At 40.3% G+C, this 12134-nt stretch overlaps 1 protein-coding gene across 6 annotated transcripts in view; it reads left to right on the top strand.

Moving 5' to 3' along the window:
- Positions 1-12134, top strand: part of PPP2R2C (protein phosphatase 2 regulatory subunit Bgamma) — a 399818-nt gene that overhangs the window by 304395 nt on the left and 83289 nt on the right. For all 6 annotated transcript variants that reach the window (XM_072620180.1, XM_072620183.1, XM_072620181.1 and 3 more), the window contains 2 exons: positions 361-526; positions 1714-1826. In XM_072620180.1, coding sequence (XP_072476281.1) covers positions 361-526; positions 1714-1826 — 279 coding nt within the window. The remainder of the gene's footprint in view (positions 1-360; positions 527-1713; positions 1827-12134) is intronic.

Raw genomic sequence — 12134 nt, forward strand, 5'->3', positions numbered from 1 at the left:
GGGAGGAGTTCAGAATAACACCAAGTAAAGAAAAAAAAAGAAAACCCTCCTAAGGAAGTTACATCCTAACAGGCAAGTCATTTGAGATCTCTCTGCCTTATTCCTCATTTGTAAGATGATGAGGTTAAAGTAGACCATCTCTGAAGTCTCTTCCACTTCTGAAGCTAAAGCTATGATGCTCTATTTTAAAAATCTTTTGAAATTCTGATTTTTATAATTGAACCATATGGAAAATTGCATCTAATTCCATGTTTGACAATATCAGCTAACCTGCATGACGATAACTTTTCATGGACCTATGCCCCTAAATGGCTAATTGTCCTGAGACACTTTATTTTTCTTGTGTTTTCTTCTTTTCAGAGTAAAAATGAGCCTCACAGCCAGGGTGAGTACAATGTTTACAGCACTTTCCAGAGCCATGAGCCGGAATTTGACTATCTGAAGAGCTTGGAGATAGAAGAGAAAATAAACAAGATTAAATGGCTCCCCCAGCAGAATGCAGCCCATTCTCTCTTGTCCACAAATGGTAAGGCCAGGGAACTGGCATGCATATTGTCAGCCTCTTCCCTTACTTCTTCATAGCCTGCAATGTTAATTTGAAACTAGTTCTTTGATTGTTATGCAGTCTATGTACCCCCTAATATTCACCAGTAATTAGTAAATAAATGATTTCCTATGTTGATGCTTCTGCATTTGTCAGAGATAATGTTGATACAGTAGATACAAAGCTGTGGAGTTAGCCAGGGACTGTTTGGGGGGCTAAAATATAAAGATTAAAAAATGCAATAATCCTTGACTTTCGGAACTTTCGTATTGGAAGGCCAGAGTGTTATTAGGGGAAATATTATCCTTATCAACTCTTGGCTGGTCATCATATTCTGCCAGTGCAATATTTCTCTACACTGTAGAAGGAGAGTACCATGATTGAGACCCTATTACCCCACCTACACAAAGCTCTTGTGGGCATCACTAAGGATAGTTTCTGTAGATGTGAATCATAACATACAAAATTTGAAAATATTGAATTATCTTTTGGAAAGAAAGGACAGAGAAAGACCCTATGTAAAGTGAATAAGGCCAGTTGGTTTTGATAACTTCCATGAAATTTGTCCTTCATTGCCTCATTGGGGCATGGGAGGTAGGGCTCTGGATTCACAGAAGGAGGTTCTGTAGACTCTCTAAACTAGAAAAACTTTGAGTATGACTCAGAAACAGCCTAGCTTGAAGGTGGAAAAGCTCATCACCAGAGCTTAGCCATCAGGAGATGAATGACTTGGGCCCTAGAAATTTATGAAATCATCTACCAATGTATAGAAAGGTTATTATCTTCATTGATGAAGGGACCCCTTGGGCAAATAAGATCACAAGTCCTTAATGTATTGAAAAGTAAGATACTGTTTAATAGATGAAAGGCATGGAGGCATCCATGAAACCAACTGAGAAATAGTGACACCTATCTTTGTACTGGGGAAAGGGTGCCAGAATTCACATCAGAGGACCTAGCTTTGAATCCTTAATGTGCTACTTGTACAACCCTGGGCATGTCATTGACCTCGTATAACCTTATTTCTTCATCTGGAAATTGAGTGCATTAGATTCGATGATCTCTGTGGTCCCTTCTAGCTCTAAATACATGATCCTAAAATGTTAAAAGATTATCTAATAGAAGTGAAAGATGGATAGTTATGTGCTGATGTTAATGACTTTTTTCAGATAAAACTATCAAATTATGGAAGGTTACTGAACGTGATAAGAGGCCTGAGGGATATAACTTAAAAGATGAAGAAGGAAAACTCAAAGACCTGTCTACAGTGACATCACTACAGGTAAGGTATGGGGCCCTAAGTACTGCAGGAGAGAGGAGGAATGTTCACATCCTTCTCTTTGAGAAAGTTAGAGTTGAAAAGTTAGACCTTGGAATGTAGACTATGAATTGAAGAGCTTTGAAGGACTGCAATGATTGCCTGCTACAATTAACTCCTCATTACCCAGACCTAGCAACTGAGGCTAAGAGCAGGTAAGTAACTTATCCAGGGTCACAATGAGTTAAAGCCAAAACCAAGACTTAGCATTTATCAAATGAGTATGCGGCTGGATCCAGTAGAGGAGCTTGATCACTGGAAGTCTTCTATTCTCTTTGTTGTTGTTTAATTAAAACCCAGTTTTCTTGTACTTACAGTCCATCCCCACTTACATATGTGGCCCCACTTTTTAATCTTAATAGATCTGGGTTAGATGCAAGACTCCATCTTGTATCACAACTCGTATAATGACAGCAATGATCTTTCCCATTTCATGGCATTTTAAGGTTTCTAAAGAATTTTCCTCATGATAACCCTGTGAGGTTGGTAGAGCAATTTTTTTTTCTGATTTATAGACCAAAAAACCAAGGTTTAGAGAAATTAACTAATTTGCCAACATGTCTGATGTGGAAATATGTTTTACATGACTGTACATGTGTAATCTGCATCGAATTTCTTGCCTTCTCAAGAAGAGAGAACGGGAAAGAGGGAGGGGGAAAAGTTGGAATTCAAGATTTAAAAAAATATTAAGAAAGAAATTACAAATTAAATCAGTAACAGGCAGTTAAAGGAACAGAGAAGTCTCCATTTAAAAACAAAAAAACAAAGAACAAAAACCTAGCTTGTCTGTGGTCATATCACTCTTAAGTATCAGAGCCAGGCTACAAACCAAGCTGAGCCCCTTTTTCTCTATACTAAATCAACTTTATTTTAGGCTGAGTTGCAAAGGAGGAAAGTCTGTCTTCAGGACCTCTTAATTCCCTCACATCTGCAAGATACTGAGTCATTTTAGGTTGCTTGAAATCCCTTACCTAGCTCTCCCCATGCTATTCGGGACCATCCCTGCCCATCATTATATCCATTAAAATTTGCCTTCTCTATATTCCATTCAGAGCTTATCAGGCATACAACATGGAAACTTGGAAAAACCATCTGGTCTTCTTATATTATTAAGATGAGGAAACCAAGGACCAGAGAAAGGAAATGATGAATAAAGTCACACAGTTAGTGAAACCTAGACTAGATTCCAGTACACTGCCCTCTGGACCACAAAACGTTGTCTCCATAACCTTGAGAGTCTGCCAGGTTAATTGTTCTAATAACTGTTTCTTACTAAGGTGATAAGGAATACATGTGTCCTCTTACATGAAAAGGGCTGGTCATTATGTTGTATTTGTTTTTCGTTTTTGAAAAGGACCATGATATCAGGGCAATGATGACATGACTTGCATTTGACTTTGATTTGAGTGAGGGAGGTCTGTGCAAAGTCACCAGCCTTACTTTTTCCTCCAGAGCCATCTGGATCCAGTGACCAGATATTCATCAGGATGCCTGGAGATGGCCCAGGATTCAATGGGATATTCTTGCCCTTTTAGGTTAAGGCCTTTTCAGGTACTCACTTAGAGTGAGGTATTGCCCATTCAGTAAATAGACCTCTTTAAGAAGCAGTCAAGGGATGGCCCCTTTAATAAGAAAAAGAAAAAAAATCAAGCTGGATGGGCAAGATCCTCAGGAGGAGGATCCAAGCCAGGAGGAATGAACCCAGTACTGGGGTATCCAGGAGAAGAAAAGATTGGAGCCATGGGGACCTCATAGTATCTGTCTGTTGACAGAACTTTGTCCCCTGCCATCTCTTCCATGGAGTCTCCTCCCTCCTCTCCAATCCAAAGTTCTCACTATCCCCCTTATACAATGGAAGGAATATTAAGCACCTCTTCCTTTCTCTGAAGATGTGGAGAGTCTGTGGGTTTGAAATCCTGCATATATTAATATTCAATCATCAAAGAATCTCATCCTTTCAAGACTGGCTATCAGAGGATAATTTTCGGGAGGTCACAATAACTCATGAAGATTATCAGGGTGTCAACATTCTACAGTGGAAAGAAAGCTGGATCTGGAGATAGAATCTGGATTCAAATGTTCTCTATCACTCCCTACCTGAGAGACCTTCAGCAAGTCATCTAACCTTACTAGGCTTCAACTACCTCATCTGTTAAATGAGAACATTGGACTAGATGAGGAGTGGGGAACCTGCAGCCTTGAGATCACATGTAGCCCTTTCAGTCCTCAAGTCTGACCCTTTAACTGAATCCTAAGTTCATAGAACCAATGTTTTTATTAAGGATTTATTATTATTGTTCTGTCAAGTTTGGATTCGGTCAAAGGGCTGCACTTGAGGATCCAGAGGGCCACATGTGTCCTCGAGGCCACAGGCTCCCTGCCCCTGGACCAGATGAATTCTGAGGACCCTCCTGACTCCAAAGATGTGCTCTTATGATCTATTAATGCATTTCAAGAGGACTGAAGTATTCTTAAGTAGAATGGGGTCCCACCATGAGGAAAGTTTGGACCTTGAAGTACCAATATCATCACCATAATTAACCAAAGCACTGTGTCTGTAACTTCCCCATGTGCTCAACAAATACTACCCTTAGTTTGTAGTTATATATACGTGGTATTTTCTCCCTAACTAAACTAGGAGCTCATTGAGGTCAGGAACCCTGAAACTTTGACTCAATCCCCTCTCTCTAGCACTAAGCTTAGGTCTTTGTCTACAGTAGAAGCTCAGTAAATATTTGATGAACCTAACGGAACTAGGGTGAATTAAAGGTGCTAGCTACAGACTAGCTTGCAATTTGCTTACAAATGTATTGCTGGAGCTTGGGAAGACAGACCAGGACAAAGGCCTGGGGCAAAATTGTTAATGCAGATGATAAGTAGTTGTGATGGAGACGCAGAGGATAAGTCATTTCTGCAAAGGTAAGATATCACACACACGTATGCATGTGTGTGTATATATTCATATATGTACTGTGTATGTGTGTACATATGCCTACATATACACATATATGTGTGTATATGGCATGGGAAATTGGAAACCCGGCTAGCCTTTGAGTCAAGAGCTGTCAGTTCAAATCCTACCTCTGACACATGACAGCTATGGGCAAATCATTGAATTTCTCTGTTCCTTGGGCAGGCCTGTAAGACTATTAGGCACAGACAAGCTTCATAAGAGAAAGGGGGTTTTTACACTGGGAGTTCTCACCATTGAAGAAATCCCAGGTCCACAGAAAAAGCAAAGATAATTGTTTAAAGTCACTGTTATCTATGAGAAGTCCAAACAGGCAAATTGAGCATTCATTTTCAAAATACAGCATGTTAGGCACCAGGAAAAGCCAGGGATAGACCAACACGGATATGGGAGAAAAGGAGGGAGCCTGTCCCTGGCTGGACTCCCAATCCTTTCCAGCAAAAGTTGTGCAACACACAGCCCCTTGGTCCCTTCTGTGCTATTCTCTAATGGTTTGCTGCACACCATTTAGCAGTGAATTCTGTGGAATTTTATACTGTTACAGGTAATGCTGTCTTGTTTACTAATGAATTCATGTTCACGAACAGGATTCCAGGATTCTAAGCCTTTCTAGGGCCAAGTTTCACAGTACTGGTAAATTGCAGCCAGATAGGCAACTGGTAACTGGTTACCTGTAGTTTGACGATCTGACGGACTGAAATCTCTTTATCCTTTCTATAATGTGACCCTGCCCTATCTCTTATTATTGTGGCCTTTATCCTGTTATTATAAGCGTTAATATTAATAGTTAACGTTTACATAGCAACTTCAGGTTTGCAAAGTGCTTTACGTATATCTTATTTGATATTATTTATTAACTCATTTGATATGACTCCCCATGGGTGATGCTGATAAAGTACTCTTGTACTTTATAGTTTCGTGTTTCATAGCTCGTATTTGATCTTCATAATCAGCCTGTGAGACTGTGGAGGGATTTCCACATTTATGTTGAAAATATCTGTACAGGTCCAGATACTTGTCTTCCTTGTGAGACTGTAAGTGCTTTGAGCGCAGGGATTTTTGTAGTTTTCATTCTTGTTTTCTTGGTACCAAACACAGTATCATTACACACAAAGAATACTTGTCAATTAACTGATTGATTATTTTCATTTTATATAAGGAAACTGAAGTTCAAAGGAAAGAAAGCAAATTGGCCAAAATCCCACAGGCAGGAGGCACCAGAGTCAGGATTTGAATCCAGGTCTTCTGACTCTCAATCCCATATTCTTTTCACTCTGCCACAGTTTTCTCTCCAGCCACTTTTCTTTGTTCCCTTTCTCCATCCCTAGAGGGAGAATAGCTTTTTAGGGTCAGATTGGGCCCTCTTCCTGACTCTTTCTACACTCCCATTCTTGAGGTGCTCATCTTCTCTAACATCTCCCAATGTTGCAACCACGTGTACTCCTCACACTAAGTACAATGAAAAGTGAGAATGAAATAAAGAGAAAGAAGAAGAAATGACCACTGGAGGGAGGCAGGCAGTCACCTTGCAATCTGAGGAGAAAGCTGTCTTTATTTTTGACTAAAAAAGACAAGCATCTTAGACCTGGGCAGAGGCACCCAGACTGCTCAGTTCGACTGAATTCCAAACGTACCTTAAGGACAAGAAAGATGAGTTCTCAATGAGGGGAGAGGGGACTGGGGTGGGGGTGGGGGGAGAAATTGGAACCCAAAGCTTTAAAAATGTGTTAAAAATTATTTTTACATGTAAATGGAGAAAAATAAAAACTAAATAATTTAAAAAGAAGAAAAAAGAATAAGAAAGAACATGAGAACAAGACGATATCTCCCCACCCCTACTCCCACCCCCATATACATACCACAGCATGATAGAAGTGGCTGAGAAGAAATCAGACTCTGGCAAGCACCCAAAGGAGGCAGCTCCTTCAAGACAACATAAAGTTCTTTTCCCTCAGAACAAATCGACATAGCTTCTTACAAATGCACGTACAGGCTACACTTAGCTACTAATGTTGCCACATGGAGTTTCCATAGATGCTAAAGTATTTAGAGTATTAATGATGAATCTTATTTTTTTTAAAAAAAAATACACACATATATAGTTGTAACTTGCATTTCTCTAACAGACTGTAGTTTATGGAATTCTACCTCATAACTCTGTGAGTAGTTTAAGTACTATAGTTCTCATTTTAAAGATGCAGAAACTGCCCACAGATAGGTGATAATACCCAGGGTCACACAGCAGAGCTGAAAGGCAAACTTGGTCTACAAAATTCAAGTTCAGGGCTCTAGGTGACACAGTGGGTAAGAGGGTTAACTAGAGTTGGAAGTCAGGAAGGCTCAAATTCAAATCCTGCTTCTGATGCACGCTGTATGACCTTAGGCAAGTCACTTAACCTCTGCGTCAGTTTCTTTATCTGTAAATTGAGGATAAAATTCTTTATCTGTAAATATAGCAACAGGGTTGTTATAAGCATCAAATGAGAAAGGCTTTGCAAATCAGATGATGATGAGTCTAGATTGTCCTCCAAAGCACAACTAATTAATAGAAATGTTTCCTAGCCATCTTGCTCTGAGCCACACTCAAGGTGACCATGCCCATCCCTAATGGCAAATTCCCTGGTAATCTTTTCATTTTTAGTTGGATCTGTGATTTGACCAATGTAAGGAACTGCAGATGAGGAACTCCTTTCGTAGAAGCAGGTCAGGACCTTCTCTGTAACTTAAAGTCTTAAGAGCCCTGAGAGGGTAAGTGAACTGACCAGAATCATGCAGGCAGTATGTACCAGAGGCAGAACTTGAGCCCAGGACATCCTGAGCCTGAGCTCAGCTCTCTAACCACGAAGCTATTTGTAAATTATATGCACACATAACATGGATGATCTCTCTGCCCATTCACATTTGTGGGGGATGGCAGAGCAAAAGTAAGTGCATGCTCACTCTGCTTTCCATTAGTTCCAAGGATAGTTTTTGCCTGGTCTGAGATCAGATGATTATCCTTTATGCCAATAATAACCTCCTCGGCAATGCCAGGCTCAGTTCCATTAAGAGAAGGCTCTTTTCTATGTATTAGGTTTAAGTGAGGCCATTTCCCAGGCCTCTATCTACATCCATTCATTGAGTGGCTGACAAAGGGAAGAAAAAATGAGAGAGAGCAAATATAAATTCCCTCTCAAGACAAGCTAAATTCAAAGTCCCATGGTTAATGTGATCCAGAAAAATAGAGCCATTTAGATCAACGTGAGGATGACAGTGGTAAAATTTCACAGAATATCAGAGCTAGAAGGACACTAAGAGAGACCATGGGCAAGTGACTTAACCTCTTGGAACCTCTGTTTCCTCCATGAGATGGGGCTAATACCACCTGTAGTACTTACTTCTTAGGTGAGGATCCAATGGGATGCCAAAGGGAAATGGGCTTGGTATCAAAGATACCTGGCTTAAAGTCCTGCCTTGGACACATAGTGACCCTGGATAAGTCATTTAACTTCTCAAAGGGTCAGTATCCTCCTTGGATTCAATGACTTAACTCTGTGACCCTAGGATCTTTCTAGACCTGTCCCCTCACTTTGGAGAAGAGGAAACCAAGGCTCAGAGGGAAAGGGACTGGCACAGAGAGCCAATGAGGGAACCAAGTCTCTTGACTTCCTATGGAGGGTTCTTCAGTTAGCTCTTAACTAAAATTAGATGGCAGCCCAGATATCAATGGAGCTTAGATTTGCAGCTTAAAGGAAACTTAGAGATCAAAGCCTGTCCTTTTTTTCCTAGTAAAACAAGAACCAGAGAAGTTTAGTGACTTACCTAGGGTCATGTAGCTGGCATGTGCCTGGACTAAATTTTGAAAATTGGATCTCAGACTCTAAATTCAGCATTCTTTCCACTGACACTTCTACAACCAAATCATTTCCAAACTCTGCTCATGTTTCCCACCCCACTGCTCCCAGAGGAAAGAGAAATGGACCCAAACTGGAAATGTCCTGCAGAAATGCCAGATCCATGGAATTTCATAAGTAGGGGCAGGTAGGGAATTTCAGAAGTAGAATAGACATCAGAAAATAATCTCCTTCCCATTTTACAGATAGGAAAACTGACCACAACAGAGGGGAAGGAAACTGCCACAGGTCTCACAGCTGGTAAAAGATGGGAGCATAACTTGGACTCTGACTCTGAGGATAGTACGCATCAATGACACCAGTCTGTCTTCTAAGAATAATTGTAATACATTTTCTTGGTAATATCACAGTGATTATGTTGTGGCACAGCAGAAAGAATGCTGAACTGGAAGTCACAGGACCTGAGTCAGAATCCTGATTTGGGCACGAGTCACCTGGGTGATGTTGGGCCAGTCACCTTATCTCTGTAATCCATGCTTTCCTCATCTCTAAAATGGTGCCATCATCCCCCCACCTTCCAAGACTGTTTTGAGAATCATACAAGATAGTTATGAAATGCTTTGCAAATATTAAACTGTGATATAAATATAAGTAATAATAACACTTTTCAACTGTGAAGAACCTTTTCTTGTAGCCAATAGTTCACTATCCATTGAATATTAAGAATAACAGGATGATTAATTGACCTAAGCCTGTTTCTATCCGAACTCTTATCAGAAAAGATTAGAAGAACAAGATGGATACAACGACACTAATATTTTCCATTTCTGGATCATTTTACAATTTACTGAACATTTTGACACCTACTTGCTCAACAATTCTTAATAATCATTTCAAGGAGTCTCCAAAATACCCCATTTTACAGATGAGAAAACAGGGCCGGAGGCAAGAAGTCATTTCCCTCAGATTCATTAGTGAGCATGTGACAGAGCTAGGATGCAAACACTGGTCCTCTAAGTCCGGGATTCTTTCTCAGGGTTCGTGCTGTGGTGCTGTGTGGTAGCAGTGTCTCTACTGGTGATGATGCCCTCAGATAAAAATCACAGAAGGCATGATTAGATAAGGACTGCCCCACAAGGCACTGGAGGACTCCTTAGGAGAAAACAACAAGAAAAGCCTCTGGAAAAAATGCATCTTTACCCTTTGGCTGAAGGTGGGGTTTCAGTCGAGAATAGTACTACATCTAGAGACCTATCAGAACAATCAAAGTCAGGAGACACCAGCTATCACATGCCCAGAGAGAGGCAGGGAAGGCTGACAGAAAGAAATGGCCTTTGAAACAGAAGGGTAGGACCCAGACGTCAGCCAACAGCTCTGGCACCCAGGTGAGAAGACAGCAGCTCAGTGATGGCCACAGTGAGCAGCCCTCCAGGGGGAAGGTGGTCAGAGCAAGCAGTCAACATGCACAGGGAAGAAGGGGGGGATTGTAAAGATCATGAGATTTAGGGATGGGCTAAGATAGCCAGAGCTAAGGAAAACTGTCAGAGGCAGGCAGCAAGTGTGTGCTTGGCTAGGACAAGCATTACATCCTCCGAAGACAGTACGTTCTAGTTGAGGCCTCTGTCTTACTTTCAACTATTATAAATTCAGGAGGAACATTTAAGTCAATGTGTGAATAGCTGAAAACAAGCAAACAAAGTATCCAAGTGTGTTTTTAAATAGAACAGAAATTTCTATAAGAGTCAGGTATGGAATATACATGTATATTCACATGTATCACATATACATACTCATATGTGCTTATACGCACATATTCATGTATTTATACTCACATATTCACACAGTTCACATGTGTACTCACGTTCACAAACGTGTGCTTACATAGGCATTCACTCATGTTCACACACATGTTTGCATGTGCTTACAACACATTCACACATGCTTACACACAAACACGCACACACCCACACCATGTACACATGCATGTTCACATGCATTTACAGATGTGTTTACACATACATGTTCCCACATTTACACTGTGTGTTCCCATGTGTCCATACACATGTGCGTTCACAGTGCTTACACAATACACGCTCACACTAATTTGTTCACATGTGCATACACCTGTTTACACACGAGTTCACAGTGCTCACAGTGCATTCACACCTGTTTACACACAGTCCACTCGTGTTTATACACAGTCCACACGTGGTTACACACACATTAACACACATTCACAGTGTACTTGGTCATACGTACTCACACGTGTTCACACACATTCACACATATTTACACATACATATATTCACATGTGTTTATACACACTCATGCTCACTTCAAGCAAAGAAAGGATATTAGCAATAACAACAAAACACAATTAAATATTCATTAAGTTTCCACTATGTATGGAACGTAAATTGCCCAGATTATATCTATGATACTCAGCCCACTTAATTTTCCAATTAGTGTGTGTTTATACATATACATATATATACATACCTACACATATATATGCATATGTATGACAAGTAATATGCTATGCCCAGAATTTGATGAGAAGAGGGAGGATGGACTTTGTTGAACTGAGGAAACTACATAGTGCTTTCAAGGACTTCAAGTTTTCCTTGCCAAAAAAGCCCAGATTTGAGATATCGCTATTCTCTAAAATACACTTATATGACTTTGAATCACAGAACACCATCCTGTCTAAAGAATCAGAATCCTAAAGGACAGTATGAAGACACATGGTGAAATCAAAGGAAGATGAATTCCGAACCTTAGTAACTACTTTCTATCCCAGTGATCAGATAATGAAACATAGCCTTCTCCTTTTGGTACAGAGATTAGAGGGACAGAAAGTTATATACATTGTAAGACACAATCATGGAACTGGTTGTTTCTGTTTAAGTCTTTCTTTGTTAACTCCAGGTGGGGTATGTATCCGGAAGAGACAGTGATGTAAGAACAAAAGGTATCAATAAATTTTATTTTTTTTAAAAGACAGTGGATGTAAGCTGACTGCAACATACTGCCAGTAGTGACTCAAATGTGAAAAGAGACATAAAAGATATTATCAGGGATGCGTATGATCAGAGAAGGGCGGCTGTCCTGGAATCCACAGTGAGAAATCCCCTATGTGGGACTCAAGGAAGAACAACGATAAGAATTGCACTGAATGTGGATTGGTTGAAATCTGTTTTGGAGGCAGGATTCTGTGAATCAGTGCCATGCTAAAAGACACTTTGCTAAAGTAGCTCCTTGGGATACTACAGCGAAAAAGCAAGCACAGTCCTTTTCCTTAAAAAATTTGCATTCTGGCATTGAAGAGAAATATGCAGATAACCACAGTGTAAGGTAGAGTAGGCAGTGTGGCACACATGGTAAAGAAAGAGCTAGCCTAGACATCAGGAAGACCTCTGCCACGGACTGTCTGTGAAATAATACATCACTTCAAGCCTTAAGGTGCCT

This window comes from Notamacropus eugenii, chromosome 6 (genome assembly GCF_028372415.1).
Source record: "Notamacropus eugenii isolate mMacEug1 chromosome 6, mMacEug1.pri_v2, whole genome shotgun sequence".
Lineage (NCBI taxonomy): Eukaryota > Metazoa > Chordata > Mammalia > Diprotodontia > Macropodidae > Notamacropus > Notamacropus eugenii.